We start from the raw sequence: 17,522 nt of genomic DNA on the forward strand, positions 1-17,522 counted from the left end.
AAGACAAATAAGGAAGGACGGAAACCATTAAAGAACAAAAGAACCAATTAGAAAAAAAAAAGAGGAGAGGGAATAATGAAAATCTGAACCTGGGAAAACAACGAGAACAGATGGAAAACACACACACAAAAAAAACAAGAGACCAAGTAACAAAAGAAGAAGTGAACAAAAAAGGAAGGAATAATGAGAGAAGGCAGGAGAGTAACAGAAAGGTTTAAGAGTGGAGGGAAGGGAAAGAAAAAAAGACAGAAAGAAAGAGAGAATGGGACAGATGGAAAATAAAGATGGGGATAAAGATGGATGGATAGAAAAAGTGAACGGCAGTCCGTGTGTGTGTGTGTGTGTTCTGACCTTCAAGCAGTCAACAACTCAGACATTTGCAATTCAGACACCACATTCTGTCTTGAGATGTTTGATAAAATTGGGTTGAAGAGCTCAAGAAACAAGCTCAAAGAAACAACAACAAAAAAGAAAATCAAGTGCAAGAGGTCGGTCGTCCTGGATCACTTTCTGACTGCTGAAACAAAAGAAAAGAGATGATGATGAAGAAGAAGAAGAAGAAGTAGGATGGAGAGGTGAGAGAAATAAAGCTGAAGAAGAAAAAGTTGTTTGGAGGAAAACAGAGAAAACCAAGACAGATGAAAGAGACGGGAGGTTCAGGAGGACAAGATGAGATCAAAGAGACAACAGATTAGTGGCCTGAGGTTTAAATCCTGATCCAGCTTCAGGGTCAGATCCAGACCAGGTTTTAAATGAGACTGCAATGCGGAGGGGGCGAGAGAGGAATGAGGAGACTGTAAAACACAGAGAGAGAGAGAGAGAGGGAGATGGGGGGTAATGTCTTTCAAACTCATGTATGAATACATTAACATACACTCCAAACATACAAACCATCAGCCTCTTTCTGTCTCTGTCAGACACACCAGACTACACACTCACACACAAAAAACATTTTCATTAACTTGAAAAAGAAAAAGTCAATAAAACTTTGCCCTTGAATTTTTCTCAAACCAATCTGTGGTGAAGTATACGTCCAATGTCATTTTCAGATGACACAGAAGTTGTGATAGCGGACTAGCTAGGAGCGGTTAGCTTAATGTTTGTCATGTTGATGGGACGGATGTGTTGATTTAAGAGTTATTACTTCTGTAAATCGACTTACAGAGCTTTTTAACCTCATTTAGCTCAAGGTTTTGGTTTAATAGCACATTTACGGGTTCAGTCTCTCAACAACTTGTTTGCTTTTTTCAGCAAATGAGCTTTAATAAATAAACCTACATACAGTAGCTGTCCAGCACCAAACACCACATAGAGTTACAAGTTAGTGGCTAGCTGGTGAACACAGTGAAGCATTTAGCAGCTAAAGAGCCAAATATTTTCCCAGTACTGGTGGAGACCAAATCAGAGCTAAAAGGAGAGTGAATATAACTGTTTTCTGCTTGTTTTTCTGACTCCAAATAGCCAACATAGCCTCCTAAAAGCTACATTACCTAGTGTGCTGGTTAGCTGCAGTAATGCTATCATAAGCTAGCTAACATTATTTAAATACAAAAATCTGTCTGAATGTCTCTCCCATCACTGTAGAGACCTGAGACTATGTCTACAGTAAGCAAGCTACATTCTAAAATGCAGTTTTGGAGTAAAAACATGCTTGTTTCTGAAAATTAAAACAGTTTAAAATTGTTTCTCCACATTAAAATGCCTAAACATGTCATTCTCCTCTTACTGGGCAAGTTAGCCACAGAAAACCACTACTTCCATTTCTGTTTCCATCCGTGTGTGTTGGAATTTTACCTGAGTGAAAGATTTAAATGTTAGATAGATGTCAAGTATGTGAGAGAAGAAAACTATCACATAATATTGTGTGTGTGCCTGTGTGTGTGTGTGCGTGTGTGTGTGTGCGCCTGTGTGAAGAGTCACTCCAAGGATCAAGAGGCCTGGCATCGTCAAGGGTAACAAGGTGGTATGCTGACAATCACACACACACACACACCCGCCATGATTTCTCATGGGAATGTCTGATTGGCCGCTGTGAGCCTGCTGGGATGCTCGGTTCCCGTGGCGATTGTAACCAAGCGATAACACCAACCATCTGACCCTCTTACTGCCTGTGTGTGTGTGTGTGTGTTTGTGTGTGTGTGTTTGTGTGTGTGTGTTGCCATCTGTGCGGTGGCTCAGGGGAGAAGCAACACACTGAACAGTGATTAAAGCAGAGACAGAGAGAGGAAGGATGGAAGAAAGAGAGAGAGAAAGAGAAAGAAAGAAAGAAAGAAAGAAAGAAAGAAAGAAAGAAAGAAAGAAAGAAAGAAAGAAAGAAAGAAAGAAAGAAAGAAAGAAAGACAGAAACAAAGAAACAAAGGCCAGGTTAATAAAGATTTGCAGTTGCAGGTATTGTTAAAGGGGACCTATTATGCTCATTTCCAGCTCTATATTTTTGTTTTTGGACTCCACTAGAGTAGCTTTGCCTGCCATAGTTAAAAAAACTTATTTTTCTCGTACTGGCTCTTTATGCAGCGTCTCAGTTCAGCCTCTGTCTCTAACAGGCAGTTTTAGCTCCTGTCTCTTTAAGGCCCCCCTCTTGATGAGCTCACACTGTTCCGAATGGCAGCTTTGCAGAAGCCTGCTGGGGGTAGCACATATCAGAGTTATGTGAAGTTATTGCTGATGCAAACCCAACATTTCTTGTTTCACTGCTTCAAAATAAAAGCTTTTAAATGGCTAAATAACGGGGGACTTTTATTGTGAAGAACTTACAAGAAATTAAACGTGTTCCTCATCCAATGAGCGGAGCTTCATTAGCGGCGCTAAAACAGTCAACACAACAACATCTGGAGATATGTGGAGCTCTTTGTTGAGCAGATCAGTTAGACATAATGCAGGGAGGAACAGTATAAGCAGAAACAGCCACAGTGATGATGATGTTTGATGAAGAGCTGCAAATGACCAGCACACCTTTAACAAGTAAACTACATATTTTACTTTGCTGTGCTGTGTAATGGAAAAACACTAACTCATGTTAGTGGAGCAGAGCAGTGAACTTGCGCACTGTGAGTGGAGTAGATGTCTTTATGAAGAAATACATCATCAGCTGACATCAGCTCAGGCTGAAAGTAGAAAAAACTGTTGGAAACTGGGCGTTCAGAGCAGTCTGAAGCTGGTGCTTTATGCTCACAGAGATTACTGCTACATATGTTTACCTCATTATCTGATATATACACACACACACATATATATATATATATATATATATATATATATATATATATATATATATATATATATATATATATATATATATATATATATATATATAGGTTAGTTAGCTGTCTAGTGCATTAAGTTAGCAAGGTGGTTAGTTAATTATTAGTTAATATGTAATGTTTTTAGTAAGCTAGACAGATATCTGAGGAGTATCTTTGTCAGCTGTGGGGACAACTAGTATATCAGTTAGTTAGTTGGTTGTAATGTATGGTATCTTATTGACAGCAAACAGCAGCAATAGCAAGTTAAACTGAAATGATAACATACAGTATAAAACAGAATGTATGTAACTGATAAAGGCCTGGCTTTATCTCCAATAGATAAAGCTGTGTGCTCCTTTCGGACTGAAATACTAAAAATACAGCCACAAAGACAATATTGTCTGTTTTTGCTGTTACCATGTATGTTTTTGTTTTGCTGACATTGTCTGACTCCAGTTGAAGACTGCTGACAGCAGACTGCGATCAGAAACCTGCATCAACGCTTTACATGAGCACACATATCCCGCACACAACCACAATAATACACACTGTGACTATAACTGTACTCAATGTCTACTGCCCCTTTAAATCCTCACACACACACACAACCGCACACAGAGCCACTGGTCCATTTAGATGCAGAGTGATTCTATTGTGCTGACTCAGGTGTTCTGCAGACCGGCTGAGCTGTTCACATCTTCATATCTGTGTGTGTGTGTGTGTGTGTGCGTGCATGTCAAATGGTAGTAACTGCTGCTGTCAGACCACAAGACTAACTGAATTTTAACCCTGACACAAACAACAACATAAAACAAAGACTTTGCCAAAACCTGTCGACTCCTGTTGTTCTCTCAGCTGTGATCTGATTACTAATAAACTGAACATCAGACCAGACCGCTTCCTGCTGGGAAAACTTCAGTGAATCGCTGTTCGATGTCAAACTCAGGTGGATTCAGCAACCATCTTGTGATGTCATTAAAATATGGTGGTACATGTGGTAGGACTGTACACACACATTCATACATATTCAACTAAAAACAAGAATTTTAAGCTCAAACTTCTCAAACTGTTCAGCTGCGACAGAGCTAGCCAACTGCATTCATCAAAGAAAAAAAAGACCTTTTTTTTCTTCCATGGTTCACAGTTATGACTTCCATATTTTTGAATTATGACTTCTGTAACTGTATTTATGACTTCCATAACTTTTAATAGGACTTACATTAGTAATATAAGTACAACTCCTCTTACTGCAATTATGACTTCTATAACTTGTAATTATGAAATTCATAACATAACTCATAATTAAAACTTCCATAACACAAAATTATAACCTCTTTAAACTTGTAGTTGTGACTTCTACAACTTGACCACGTAATCCTAACTTCTGTAATTTGATTCATAGTTATAATTCCTTAAACTTGTAACTATGACTTCCATAATTCATAATTATGGCTCAAATAACTCCTTAAAATCTTAATTATGACTTCTGTGTAATAAGAATAGTAATTCCATAATCTGAAATTATGACCTCCATAAATTAACTAGTAATCATGACCTTCATAACTTGTAATTATAACTTCCGTAACACATAATTAGGACTTCAATAACTTCATTTGTAATTATTACCTCTTTGACAAATAATGATGACTTCCATAATTGAATTATGACTTAAACTTACTGTGAGAACACTATCTGATAATCATAAGATCTTAAGCCTTGTTGTTTCTTAAATTATAAGGTGATGAGTAATAATTGTGAGATACAAGTCATGATTAGATGGAGCCTGGCAGGTAGCAGGGGTACTTTCTTTCTCAAATTTGTGCATACAAATGATTATTATTTAAATCAAGCACAAAATAGTAAATCATGCTGAAATTAATTCATTTGTGTTCTACAATTTGCTAATTTGTGCACACAAATGAGCAACTTGTGCTCCAGTTTTCATCATTATTGATGGTCACAATGTTGTGGTGTCATTCTTACCGACACATACATGAAGGAACAAGTGGTGGCGCTGTACTAACATTGGTTTAAATCATGCTTCATCATCTTGTTAACAATAAACTATCTGAAATTACATCATGTAACCAGTGATTAACGAGTAATTCATCCCTTCACACAGAATTATGAATGCATGTTCAGTTAGCAGCAGCCATAGTGGCTACAAGTGTCTGTTTGGTGATAAACAGAAGATTCTACTGTAAAAACTAACTCTGAAGCGTTGCAGAGCTCACTGCAACACAATGTAGGAAAAGTACAAAAAATAATGAAATGATGTCATTATAGAAATGAAGATGAAAGTTGATGACAGCAGATTGTGTTTACTGAGGAGCAGCAACAGGGACATCAGATCTATTATCTGTGTGTGTGTGTGTGTGTGTGTGTGTGGGGGTTCCTACCTGGCTCTCGCAGCAGCAGTTGAGCCATCGCCTGCGAGCTGCCAGCAGAGTTTTCAGCGACACACTGATAAAATCCTTCATCTGACTTCACCAGACCCAAAATCTGCAGGTTACTGCCATCCTGAACAACAACAAACATGTCAAGAAAACATGTCAAGAAAACATTTAAAAAAAAACATGATAAACTGGGATTAAACCATTATACAAAAAAAAACTGTGTGAAGGCATATGTGTTTTTGTGTATCTCTTTACAGCAGATTATGGGATTACAGATTATGAGAGATATCCAGATGATCAGATTATCAAAACTGTATTACTGACAGTCTCAGTGGTAAACTAACATTCATCATTATACAGTAATAGAGGTGATATTGTTGTTTCATACATTTTTCATGGATTATTGATATAATATTATGAGTTTACTGTAATTTATTGAATATAAACTGAGCGAATAACACAGAGTCACAAATGCTTGCATGAACAAACCAAAAGCAGGCCCTAATAAAGGCCCCGTAATAAACACTGAGGAGACTCTATCAGCTCAATTCAGTATAAAGTACATTTCCACAGCACTAACAGTCATGTCCTACTCACCACTCTGCTGCTCTCTGCTTTCATTCAGTTCAAATTGCCTCTACTTGCCATTTTTTGGATTGCTGTTAAACTACCATCAATGAAACTTGTGAAAAATGTGTGTGTGTTTCTGGATTCTGTTTGACTCACCACTATCTGGAAGTAGTCGCTGGGGATGACTTCCTCTCCGTTCTTCACCCAGCGGACGGTTGGCGGCGGGTTTCCCGTCACGGCACATTCCAGCTCGATGTCAGTGGACTCGTAGGCGTACGTGTTGGTCGGGTAGTTCAGGAACTGAGGAGGAACTGCAGGAATACATAAAACCAGACAATCATAAATAAAAGAGAAACACCTGTGCAGTGTTGTTACTGTATTTGTTGTTGTTCGTTCTTGACGTTCGGCATCTCTCCTACTTTATTTTCCTTCAGGCTTGTGTTTCACATTAGCAAGTTTCTGTAGCGACCTCGGTTAATTACAAAATAATTAACACAATTACACTCAGAATCATCAGCTTATTACTAAAGAGCTGATATGTTTGTTCTCATTACCCTTCATGGATCATTACATGTTCATCACCTCACGGTCGGCTGCAGATTCATTTGACATTTTCATGCAGGTTATATGTGGGTGGATGCTAATTTTGCAAAGGAGAAAATTTACACGTAAATCTTAACTGACACGTTAACTAGAGAAACACAGCAGCAACAGGTCACTGATTTAACCAGGTAGTTTGGTTTTTGGTTGATCAGCGTGAGCTCATAGTACATTAGGTCCTCCTAAGTTCAGTGAATTCAAAAGAACTTTTACGGACTGATGAACAATTTCATTTTAAGTAAAACGGATTTGTCCTCCTCAATCCTCCCTCCGGTGAGAAAGTCATTACAAACTTATGCTGTGCACCAAAACTTTATTAAAACTCGTATAACTTTATTAGACATTCTAGCTGAGGTCCCAAAGTTTTCAAAGATACCAAGTGTCAAGTTGAATTCAGAGAAAATGTGTCTTAAATGATGCACAAGACATCTAGAATATTTCTGTTTGATGAAATGGTGTAATAATGAATATTTCACTCAGTGTAAGCATTACATAGCTTAAATGAAGAGCTGGAACAACAGGATACTAAATATGATATGAATGATACTGTCAGACAGAGATAAGATGATTTTTTTCCCAACTGGTTAAATGACTACCTATATGTGAACGCTGTGACAAACTCACAGAAGATTATTGCCTGACTGTGCAGTTCCTGTCAGCTCTACAATGTTTCACCATCTTTTTGCTCATTGTATTGGTTTTATGACCCAAAACTTCATGGTTTAATTCACAGTTTAAAGCTGCGTGTAGAGGAAATGAAAGAAAACTAAGATGTTAAGATGCTAAATATGTTTTTAGCATCACTGCCATGTTGATAATTTAGCAAACTTTTTTAGCATTAGTGGTATGTTTTTAGCATGACTGTGAGATTTGGTTTTTACAATTGCAGCAGGTTTGAAGCCGTTTAGCATGTGTTTTGCATGGCAGAGATTTTATATATTATTGCACGTTTTGGTTTGTTTTTGGGAGGCAGGAATTAGTCATTTTTAGCGTGGTTTGGCATTAGGGGTGTGCCCGAATACAAATACATTATTCGGCAAAGCACAAATAATGGGTTTTCTACGAATATTTGTTTCATACAAATTTTTTTTTTTTAAAATTGTTAGCTAGTCATAAGGTAGTCTATCCATGAACACTTAACGTAACACTTAACAACAAAATTAAAAACGTAATAAAAACAAAAACAGGATTTTTAAGCCTCTTTCCACTTTTATTCGGATACAGATACAAATAATTTTGCTGCCTCAACAAATACAGATACAAATACAAATACTGAGCTCTCTGCACATCCCTATTTGGCGTGTCTATGTTTAACATTTTGATCATGTTTTAGATTGTGTAGAACAACATAGCTTAATTATAGTCATCTATAAGAACACAGAAATGACTGCTACAGGGGAATAAACTTTAAAACCTTATCAACTTGGCAAACTTTGGTAAGCGAACCAGCAGTCTCTCTCTGACTCTCTGATCAGTGACAGTGAGTTTAAGCTGCCGTGATATGAAGTGATAGCAGGAAGCAGCAAACAGACTCAAACATGTTCAGGTACAAGCTCATATGACTGCTGGTAAAACATCTACAGACTCACTAGACTAGAAAGAGGAAGAAAAAGTGGGTGAGGCGTGTGCCATGTTTGAGCTCTGTTGTCGTTGAAGATGCAGCAGCAGCTCATGACTGCGAGAGCAGAGATGAGAGACAGAAGCCATTTTGAGCCTCATCGGATACGAGTACGAAGCCTGAAGGGCCTTATGTAGCACTCCGAGACAACAAACACCCATCCTGTCAGCAAACACACACACACACACACACAGGAGCGTTACACTGTCAACAAACAGACACACACACATTGAAGCTTCAACAGCACTGTTATATATAAAAAATACAATACAGGGCCAAAAGTATGTGGACATCATAACATTACATCCATATGTGACTGTTGAACATATTGGAAGAAGAAAGGAAAGAAGGATGGGAGAAAGAAAAAAAGAAAGAAAGAAAGGATTATAGAAAGACATGAGCAGGTGGCAGAGTGGAAATGAAAGGTCAGAGAAATAAAGACATGTACATAAGAAGAAAGAGAAATAACAGAAGTAAGCAAGAAATGAAAGAGAAAGTGAAGAGTAGAAAAGTAACAGATATATAGAGAAAGAAAAAAAAGAGTTGGATGAGGAAAGAGAGAGAAAGGTGTTAGAAAAAGAGAACAGAGAGTAACAGAGGGATAAAAGAAAGAAAAAGAAATAGAAAGAGAGGAAAGGTAGAAAGTTAGTAGGGGAGTAGAGTTGTGTATGCGTGTCTCCCATCAATATATCATTATCTGGAGGTGTAACTTTATCACTGCAGTAATGCTCTAATTAAGAGCTAACGATTTCCTTTAAACTCAGAGCTGCTGCGGCTTCGCCACACACCGGCAGCTACACACCCATACACAAAATGACACAGACTACAACACGTGTCCAGGAATTAGTCTGAGACACCGGAGAACAGATATGAACTTAGCGGGGTCCTCCGCAGCTGAGCGCTGAAGTCGGAACTGCAGTGAATTCAGCCGCTAGACGCTACTCCCAGAAAACTTTGACTGCGTTGAAGTGAATAGGAAAAACCCCCAAAATCAAAATGATTTTTTACACAACAGATAGTAGACATATAGTACTCTATTTATGCAAACCAATCTACTATTTTGTACTAACAAGAAAGGGATGATGTTATGTAAGGGATAACATCTGACTAGTGGCACGCCAGCGATTGTATTGAATGATGAGATCCGTAGTCACAAACAAGGTCGCAATCTATTTTGATAGAACAGATGATCTCTCATCTATTTGGTTATTATGCAACCTTGTGCGTTGCCGCGGGATACAACACTTCTTTAACCTTTTGAACCCTCGGATGTATGCACTTGCTTTTAATTCCCTAAATTCATAGGCTTAAAGCAGATTCACTATATGGGACAAGTTAGGCTAGTACTACACATGCTGTTCTAAGGAGCATCTTGTTTTCTTTGATTTCAAAGTAGATTCACTTTTGATGCACATGGCGTCCCACGGGTGCAAAGGGTCAAAAAAAGCTTACATTATTTTTTATTTTACATAACAGTTGAAAAGCTAGCTATTTCCTCAGAAGTTAGATCAGGAAAAGCTGTGTGTGTGTGTGTGTGCGTCTCAGCAGTTCCCCTTAGGTGTCATAGAAGACGACTGCTCTGCGACCGATTACCCAGCAGCCTTTGTTGTGTTTGGGGAATTCCTAGAGTGATTGTTTGGATGTTTTTCTGCTTTTTCCTCCTTTTTTTTTTTTTTGTCACTGCACACCTGCGAGTTTAACACTGATTACCTGGTCACCTGAGGAGACGTGTTTACAAAAGCATTTGTGTTTCCTGGCAGCTCTTTGTGATGCCGGCGACAACAGGCAGGACGCGGCGTTAATACAATTCTACTTCCTGATGGAAACAGCTGAGAGCGGCTATTCACATGCTAATGAGATGCATCAACAACCAGCTGACCTCCACGAGACACAACAAGCATGATTCTACCTCGTCTGGATGCGCACAGTTACTTGTTTGTAACTGACAATATAACTGACAATATTTCCTAAAAAACGGTTAAAATAATGAAATTGTTAATGAAACGTGATGGAGACCGTTTCAAAACTGTGAGGGAAGAATGATCTCTCTGTCTCTCTTACTCTTACACACATGCGCGCACACACACACTTAACACACACACACACAAAATCAGTGATGCTGCCTCTCTATAGCTGCACCATAATAACTTCCACTCAGCATTCAAATGGAAATCAGCTCCATCGTTCATTTCAATGAACATCTGCTGTGTGTGTGTGTTTGTGTGTGTGTGTGTGTGCTTCTGTGATGATAGCACCCAGTGAAGGGCATTCACACACACACACACACACACACACACACGTTCAGTCTGAGTTAAAGTCTCAGTTCTCGTCGCGTGAACACAAACTCGTTAGCAGCCTCTTTCAATCTGCACTTAACCACTAATTATCTGTCATTAAGTACATCCATGGAGACTCTCTACACACTCACACCTTATCATTCACTGTGGACATGATGTCTCAAAGAGTTAACGTACTGTAAAGCCACTATCGTTCAAGAGTGTAGAGCTATAGAGGGCCGGGAACTCAGCAAAACGGGCTGGCAAAAGACATTCTGTCCACCGTTACCGAACTTATAGGGGATGTATCATGCATATTTCCAGGTCTGTATTTATATTCTGGGGCTCTAATGGAATATTTAGACTTACAGTCACTTTATTTATCTCATACTTCCACAGCCCCTCAGTTCAGCCTCATTCTGAAACAGGTTATTTTAGCTCCTGTCTCTTTGTGTGGTTCTCCTGACAAATAAACCTCTAGTCTCTAGAGTTGATACTGAATGCATATTTTAACAAACGGTCAAAATTGAGGCAGCTCTAGTGACACTAGTGACACTGGATAATTGCATAGCATCATTTCACTTGATCCGCAGGCATTCATTAAATATGTATTATACAACACACAATTTAAAACATTTAGAACGTGCTCAAATCAGCATGACAGCAAACCCGAACCCTTCTGCACTCTTTATCATTACCCTGCACTGTCATACACACCAAAACTTAAACATTTTCCCTTCAGTTGAGAGTATATCTCAGCTCCCACTCCGGCATCCTCCATCAGCTGTACCGGTGACACAGCGCTACTAGCTTAAAAATGTCTGAAGTTTGCGGACGTAGTAGCTAAATCTGTCCATGGGGAAAAAAAAATTTCAGCAGATATCTTAGCTACAATGAGACTGAGCTAGCAAAGCAGTTTGTGTTTATATGTGAGGTATTTATTCAGTTTGGGAAATGCCGCGATCTCCAGAAAGCATTAGCTGAAGTTGGCTAGCTGAGTCAGCAGGGACCAGAAATCGTCTGTTGCTAGGTCGTTACTAAGGGTCGACCCACTTGCTGGAGTAGTAAACTAGGTTTCATTACATGGGAGTCTACTGACGTGAATGATTGTTTTCCAGGTATTAGTCATACCCCATGTATTTCCATGGAAACGGCGATAACACAAGCAAGAAGTTTTTTATTTTTAGAGCGAACTGCCTCACAATATGAATGCATTTTGTTTATATCTTTTATTTTGTTATATCTTTTAAATGTTGTATAATCGCAATATTACACTCGAGGGTGTGCTTTACCTTAATTGTTGGCACGACAGTGATGCTTACGGAACTCTGCGCAAGCGCAAGTAAATGACGGTAAAGCACACCCTCTTGTGTAATATCGCTTAAGTCTAAGCCCAAGACAAGTTGACATCACTGTGACATCATCAGGATTATTTTCTAAGGCTTGACAGTTCCTCCAAAGCCACAGAAGACATTATAAAATTGTTTTCATTGGCTCACTGATTGTTATGTGTAAAATCAGCAGAGTGCCCCTTTAATATATATAGCGTACATATAAATATACAGCTTTAAATATCCTTATTATTACTTTCAAGTATTAAGAAGTTTTATTCACAGTGAGTAGAAGTGGCACAATGTAAAATGGCTCCATTATAAGTCTTGCATTTAAAATTTGACTTGAATGAAAGTTTTATCAGCCAAGTGTAATTTAAATCAAATTTAAAGTATAAAAATTTAAATGACTTATTATGCAGAATGGCACATATCAGTGTTCTATTATTATATAATATATAGTTAGATTCTTATTCTTTATGCATTAACATGTAAGCAGCATGTTAATGTTGTCACTGACTGAGGTGATTCTACTCGTTTCATAGAGTTTGGTGGTTTAAGTTGCTGTGTGACAAGACATTGGTTTTTTTCATGCTCGCTGTCAGTTTTTTACATCTTAATCAGCAAAGAAAAAAACAACATAATGCAAAGTTTTAATGTATAATATCAACCAGCCCAGGAACTGCAGATGAAAATTTGCATTTGGTTTAATCTGACAATCATCATATTGATGTTGTGCTGTCCCTGATTAATGACTGGTGACAAAAGTAAATGACTTGAGTAAAGTAAAACTTACAATATTTGCCTCCAAAACGTGGCGGAAATCAACTTGCGGTCTCATGCGGTTGAGAAAACTAGAAAACTTTTTGAATCATTGTCAGTTTTATTTTCATACAACGCTGAAAACAAATAACTGTTTTTCAAACTGAGACTCTTTATTACCATCAGGTCTCAGAGGAGACCGAGTGAAACCATTCATTTCAGCACAAACAGAGGACTTGAGACCGAGAGATGCTGATCTTTCTGTCTGCATTTCTCAATAAAACTACTGAGTGAGCACAAAGCAGTAATCAATCTGCAAATCAAGATCTGGACGCAGGCCGGAACAGATCTGTAAGAGCAGGAGAAGTTTAGAGAGCAACGATGGAGAAACTGATGGTGTCTGCAGGTTAGCTAAATCATGTCCAACACTTTCATATCGTGGCTGTAGCAATAAAAACTAAGATAAAAGTGTTAAAACAGAAAAAAACACAGATTTATTATCAATAATGGTGTTTTAACGCCATAATTTAACACCTGGGTTTAAGTTGAAACAGATCAAACTCGCAGTAATCTTGTTAGGCGTCGGTGCTATGCTAAAGTACACCGCAGCGGGACGATGCAACGCTGCTGGAATTGAAACACATTCATTTAAGATTATTTTTTTAATATCTAACATCATTTAAGTCCTGCTCCTCTGATCCTCCGCTGACCCGACGCTGACCATCAAACCAGTAAAATCTCATTTCTCAATAGAATTAAGGTGAATGGATTTTTCATCAGAGAGAGAGCAGAGACGAGTGATTACAGCAGCACTGAGGGACAAAACATCAGGGAAAAAATATTCCTATAAATTGTTAAATAAAAGGCCCTTTATATAAATCAACTGCAGGGAACCAGCCCTTAATTTGAAATAACTTAAACAAGCTTTTATGTAGAATTTCCTGTTTTACTTGTAGATTCTCCAACATTTTCAAGGAAACTAATTCCATCAGTACCTGAGTCTGCTCTGCTTCTCCTTTTCTTGCTTACAATTCAATTCAGATTTTATTAAGGATACAACTCATGGGGGGGTCCATAGCACAATAAAATACTGTTTTCATTTCATAATTAACTCTAATCGCTTCTATTTTGCTGTTTTTTTGAAGCCTTCTAGCCACTTTTAAAAATGCATAATCTCTCCAGCAGACTTTTAATATGAAACATCTGTAGGAAGTGTTGCATTTCATGGGGGGGAAAATGGCAATTAGAAGCAAGTGAGAATGAAATGTGAGTGTTTGTGTTAAAAGGAGAAACTGAGAGCAGTAGATGTGTTGAGTATGATATGACGATGTTGTTGTTGTACTGGTGGAACTGGTGCTGTGGAAATGTACCATATATGCAGTGGATAATAGCTTTTGTTGAGAATTTACAACATTTTAAATACTAACACTGCATTTTTAACGCTAATAAAAACGTCTGACTGGTTGTTCTCTGTCGTCTGAACACAGCAGTGAAGGACAGCTGTGCTTTTTTGGCAAATTCTTCCTCAGCTGCAGCTCACAGCAGGAAGACAGACTTCCAGCTGGTTGCCAGCAGCAGTTTAGTTGGACAGCAGCGGAGGTCATCATAGCAGGATGACACAGTGGATATTTATAATGGATAATTAGCTCTCTGTCCGAAAGCCTTGACCCAAATCCTGTCAGATCAGTACGGCGGTGGTCCCGCTGAGAGACGCAGTCACAGGATGAGACACCCGAGGCCGACCTCACCTGTCGGTCCCAGCTGGAACTGTCTGTCCGGACGAGCAGGTGAAGCCGGTGTGAAGGTAATCGCAGCGGACAGACAGGCAGGAAGAAGGAGGGAGGATGCTGACAGATGCTGTGACATCACAGCGAAGAGGAAACTAACAGAGCAACGCGAGGTCAAAGGTCAGACAAGCTGCTGAGTACAAACTGCAGCCTGACACGTGACGGTTGAGGTTTAGAAGGAAGGACGGAGGGAAACACATTCGTTTTAAATTCAGTTTGTAGAAAAAAAGACACTAAAACTGAAGAACCCATCAGCATGACACCACTTCTCAAATTACCTCCAACCAGCGGTGAGATCTATTTAGCATAATATCAATTTCCAAACAAAAGAACCCACAGATGGGAGGATTAAGGATGGCAAACAAGGACGAAACGGATGGCAATCTGACTGGCGAGAAGGAACAGGGATCTCCCAAGATTCATCACAAGCATCTAAACAATCTGCAGCTCCGAGAGAGACAGATGGTAAAAACGAACAAATGTCCGTAACTGATGAGCTCACGTTTTTTTTTTTCACTTTCATGAGACGTTTGTTTTCTCCAGGACATGCTGAGGAAGACGTCTCTCCACAAGGTCACACGTAGTGAATCCTTTTTTTTTGATCATCAGCTGTTGACTTTGAGCTCAAACAGAGCACGATGAGTAGTACATACCGAGCAGGTCGGTCCTCTCGGGGGTTGAGTCACACTGAAAAGTCACGTTAAGTCCTTTTTCCTTTTCCCCTCTGTGACTTGATTGAGTTCAAATCCTGGATTACAAAGCTTAAGAGACAAAGGACGGGTCAGGTTGATTTGATTCGTCGGCTGGTTGGACTCAGCGGGCGCATTAAAAACCTGTGATCAGGCAGAAAGAAATGAGCAGCAGCAGCACGCTGGACAGACTGAGACGGATTAAACAGTCTGAACATACGTGACCAAAGAGCCGGCGACGCTTTAATCTGTAACACCGAACAAGTTCATAAAGAAACGCTGATTAACTGAGGGTTAGAGTCCTGAGACAGAAAGAAAGACAGAATCAGAGACAGAAGATGAAGGAAAGCAAATTGTATTTCTTAAATCATATCATGGGACTTGGGGTGTGATGCAAAGCTACTATCTGTATTTGCGTTCTTGAGACGAGCCATTATTAGAAGCTGATGGAAAGCAGGATTGTGTCCCTCAAATATTCTGTGCTTGATGTTGAACACATGTTAAACAGTTGTTGATTTGTACACAACTGTGTAGCTGTTAACTAAGAAGATTTGTTGATTAATGAATTGTGAAAGAGGTAAAACTGAAAACAGAGAGAGAGATGTTGATTTAACGGATTGATGTTACAGTGCCTGAACTAACATGGACCGTGTGCCAGGTGTGCACATTAGTCCACAACAGACCTCCGTTAAATGCAACGAGCTGCGCTGGTCTTACTTTAGTTTCCTGCCTACTGTCTAGACAATAAAGGGTTTCAAAGCACCAGGCTTACATATCAGATCGTGAGGTACGATTCAGACCTGAGTAACATCAGTCAAGATTTATCCAGCACTGCACAACAATGCTGGTGAAAACTGATGATCTCATTTAAAAGCTATACAGGATTAACCTGGCTGAATGTCTAAAGGTGTTTTCACACCTGCACTTTTAGTTCAGTTAAATCGAACTCTGATTTGATGCGATTCATTTGGGCAGGTGTGAACACAGTAATCACACTCAGGTATGGACCAAAACAACCACATTAAGACCCTTTAGAGTAGGTGGTCTTGGTCTGGTCCCAAATGAACTCTGGAGTGGTTCTTTGTGGTGGGAATGTGATCCAACGTCGATCCGACCTGACTACTGGGTGAACTCCACCAGAGAAATGGCTCCCATAGCCAGGTGTGCGTTGCATAGTGGGATGCAGATAAGCTAATTTAAGAGTTGCTAGCAGCTAGCCAGAGAATGATTCGCGGTCAGACCTGGACTAGCACAGCGTAGTACTGCTGTATTTGGCCAGTGGACCTACTTCAGGACCTTCTTCCTGTGTTTACATTCTCGCTCTTGCCCCAGACACATCTGACCTGATCTGTTTTTGTATTTGGTAAAACCCCTCATATAAATGTCCTCCTTCAGAATCACACCAGCTTCTCCCTTGTCTCCTGTATTATCGAACACTCATATTTCACACTGGAGTATGTTAAAGTTAAATTGAGGCCAAAGTGACATCAAACAGATCCAGCTGTGACTCAGTTTCCCCCCACAGGCACCAGAAAGTTTCATTTAATCTAATCAAATGAAATGCTGCCTTTTTAAAAATTGCTTTTTATAACTTCAACCTTAAGGAAGAAGATATGAAGGGGCGGACGGATAAGGAAAGAAATGAAGAACACGAGGAAAGAAGAACAATGAAAAGATGATGAAGTAGTTCAGGAAGCATGTAAAGGCAGCTCTCTAATAGCTGGAAGGTGGATTTCTAAACTTTTGATAGAGCTAGGCTAGCTGTTCCCCCTTGCTTTCAATCTTTGTGTGAAGCTAGGCTAAACAAGTCCTGGACAATTCTCTTGACTAGACGCACAGAAATTACATTTTTTTCATTTGTATTTATATATTTTAACACTTTGTGTGTTTGTAGTCTTGTACTGAGAGTTTCACTGCCTAGTTTGATCTGATGTTACTCTGGATAGACCCCCGGGGGGCCAGGCCCGCCTATCCAGGAATTTGGCCCCCACAGGAGAAAACAGCATCAATGCTGTTTTTTATGCACGGGCTGACAAGGACTCAAACCCTGAGCCTACTAGAGTCTACTGACTCTGTAAGTAGATGACTGTAGATGACAAAGACCTTTTAACCCAGTTTCAAATCATTTTATGATGATATAATGGTAAAAAAAAGATGATTTTACAAAATGTCAGACGTACGTTTTAAGAGATACCTTTCTGTGTCAAATTTCCCCAGATACCTCTGATTAAATTCAAGTTTTTCTGATAAA

At 39.2% G+C, this 17,522-nt stretch overlaps 1 protein-coding gene across 1 annotated transcript in view; it reads right to left on the bottom strand.

The window, feature by feature from the left end:
- dcc (DCC netrin 1 receptor) overlaps positions 1-17,522 on the bottom strand; it is a 196,618-nt gene that overhangs the window by 150,204 nt on the left and 28,892 nt on the right. Inside the window, exons 6-7 of the mRNA XM_044334582.1 lie at positions 6,365-6,519; positions 5,642-5,762 (exon numbers count right to left, since the gene is read on the bottom strand). Of these exons, the coding sequence (XP_044190517.1) occupies positions 5,642-5,762; positions 6,365-6,519 (276 nt within the window). The remainder of the gene's footprint in view (positions 1-5,641; positions 5,763-6,364; positions 6,520-17,522) is intronic.

The sequence above is a fragment of the Thunnus albacares genome, chromosome 18 (genome assembly GCF_914725855.1).
Source record: "Thunnus albacares chromosome 18, fThuAlb1.1, whole genome shotgun sequence".
Classification (NCBI taxonomy): domain Eukaryota; kingdom Metazoa; phylum Chordata; class Actinopteri; order Scombriformes; family Scombridae; genus Thunnus; species Thunnus albacares.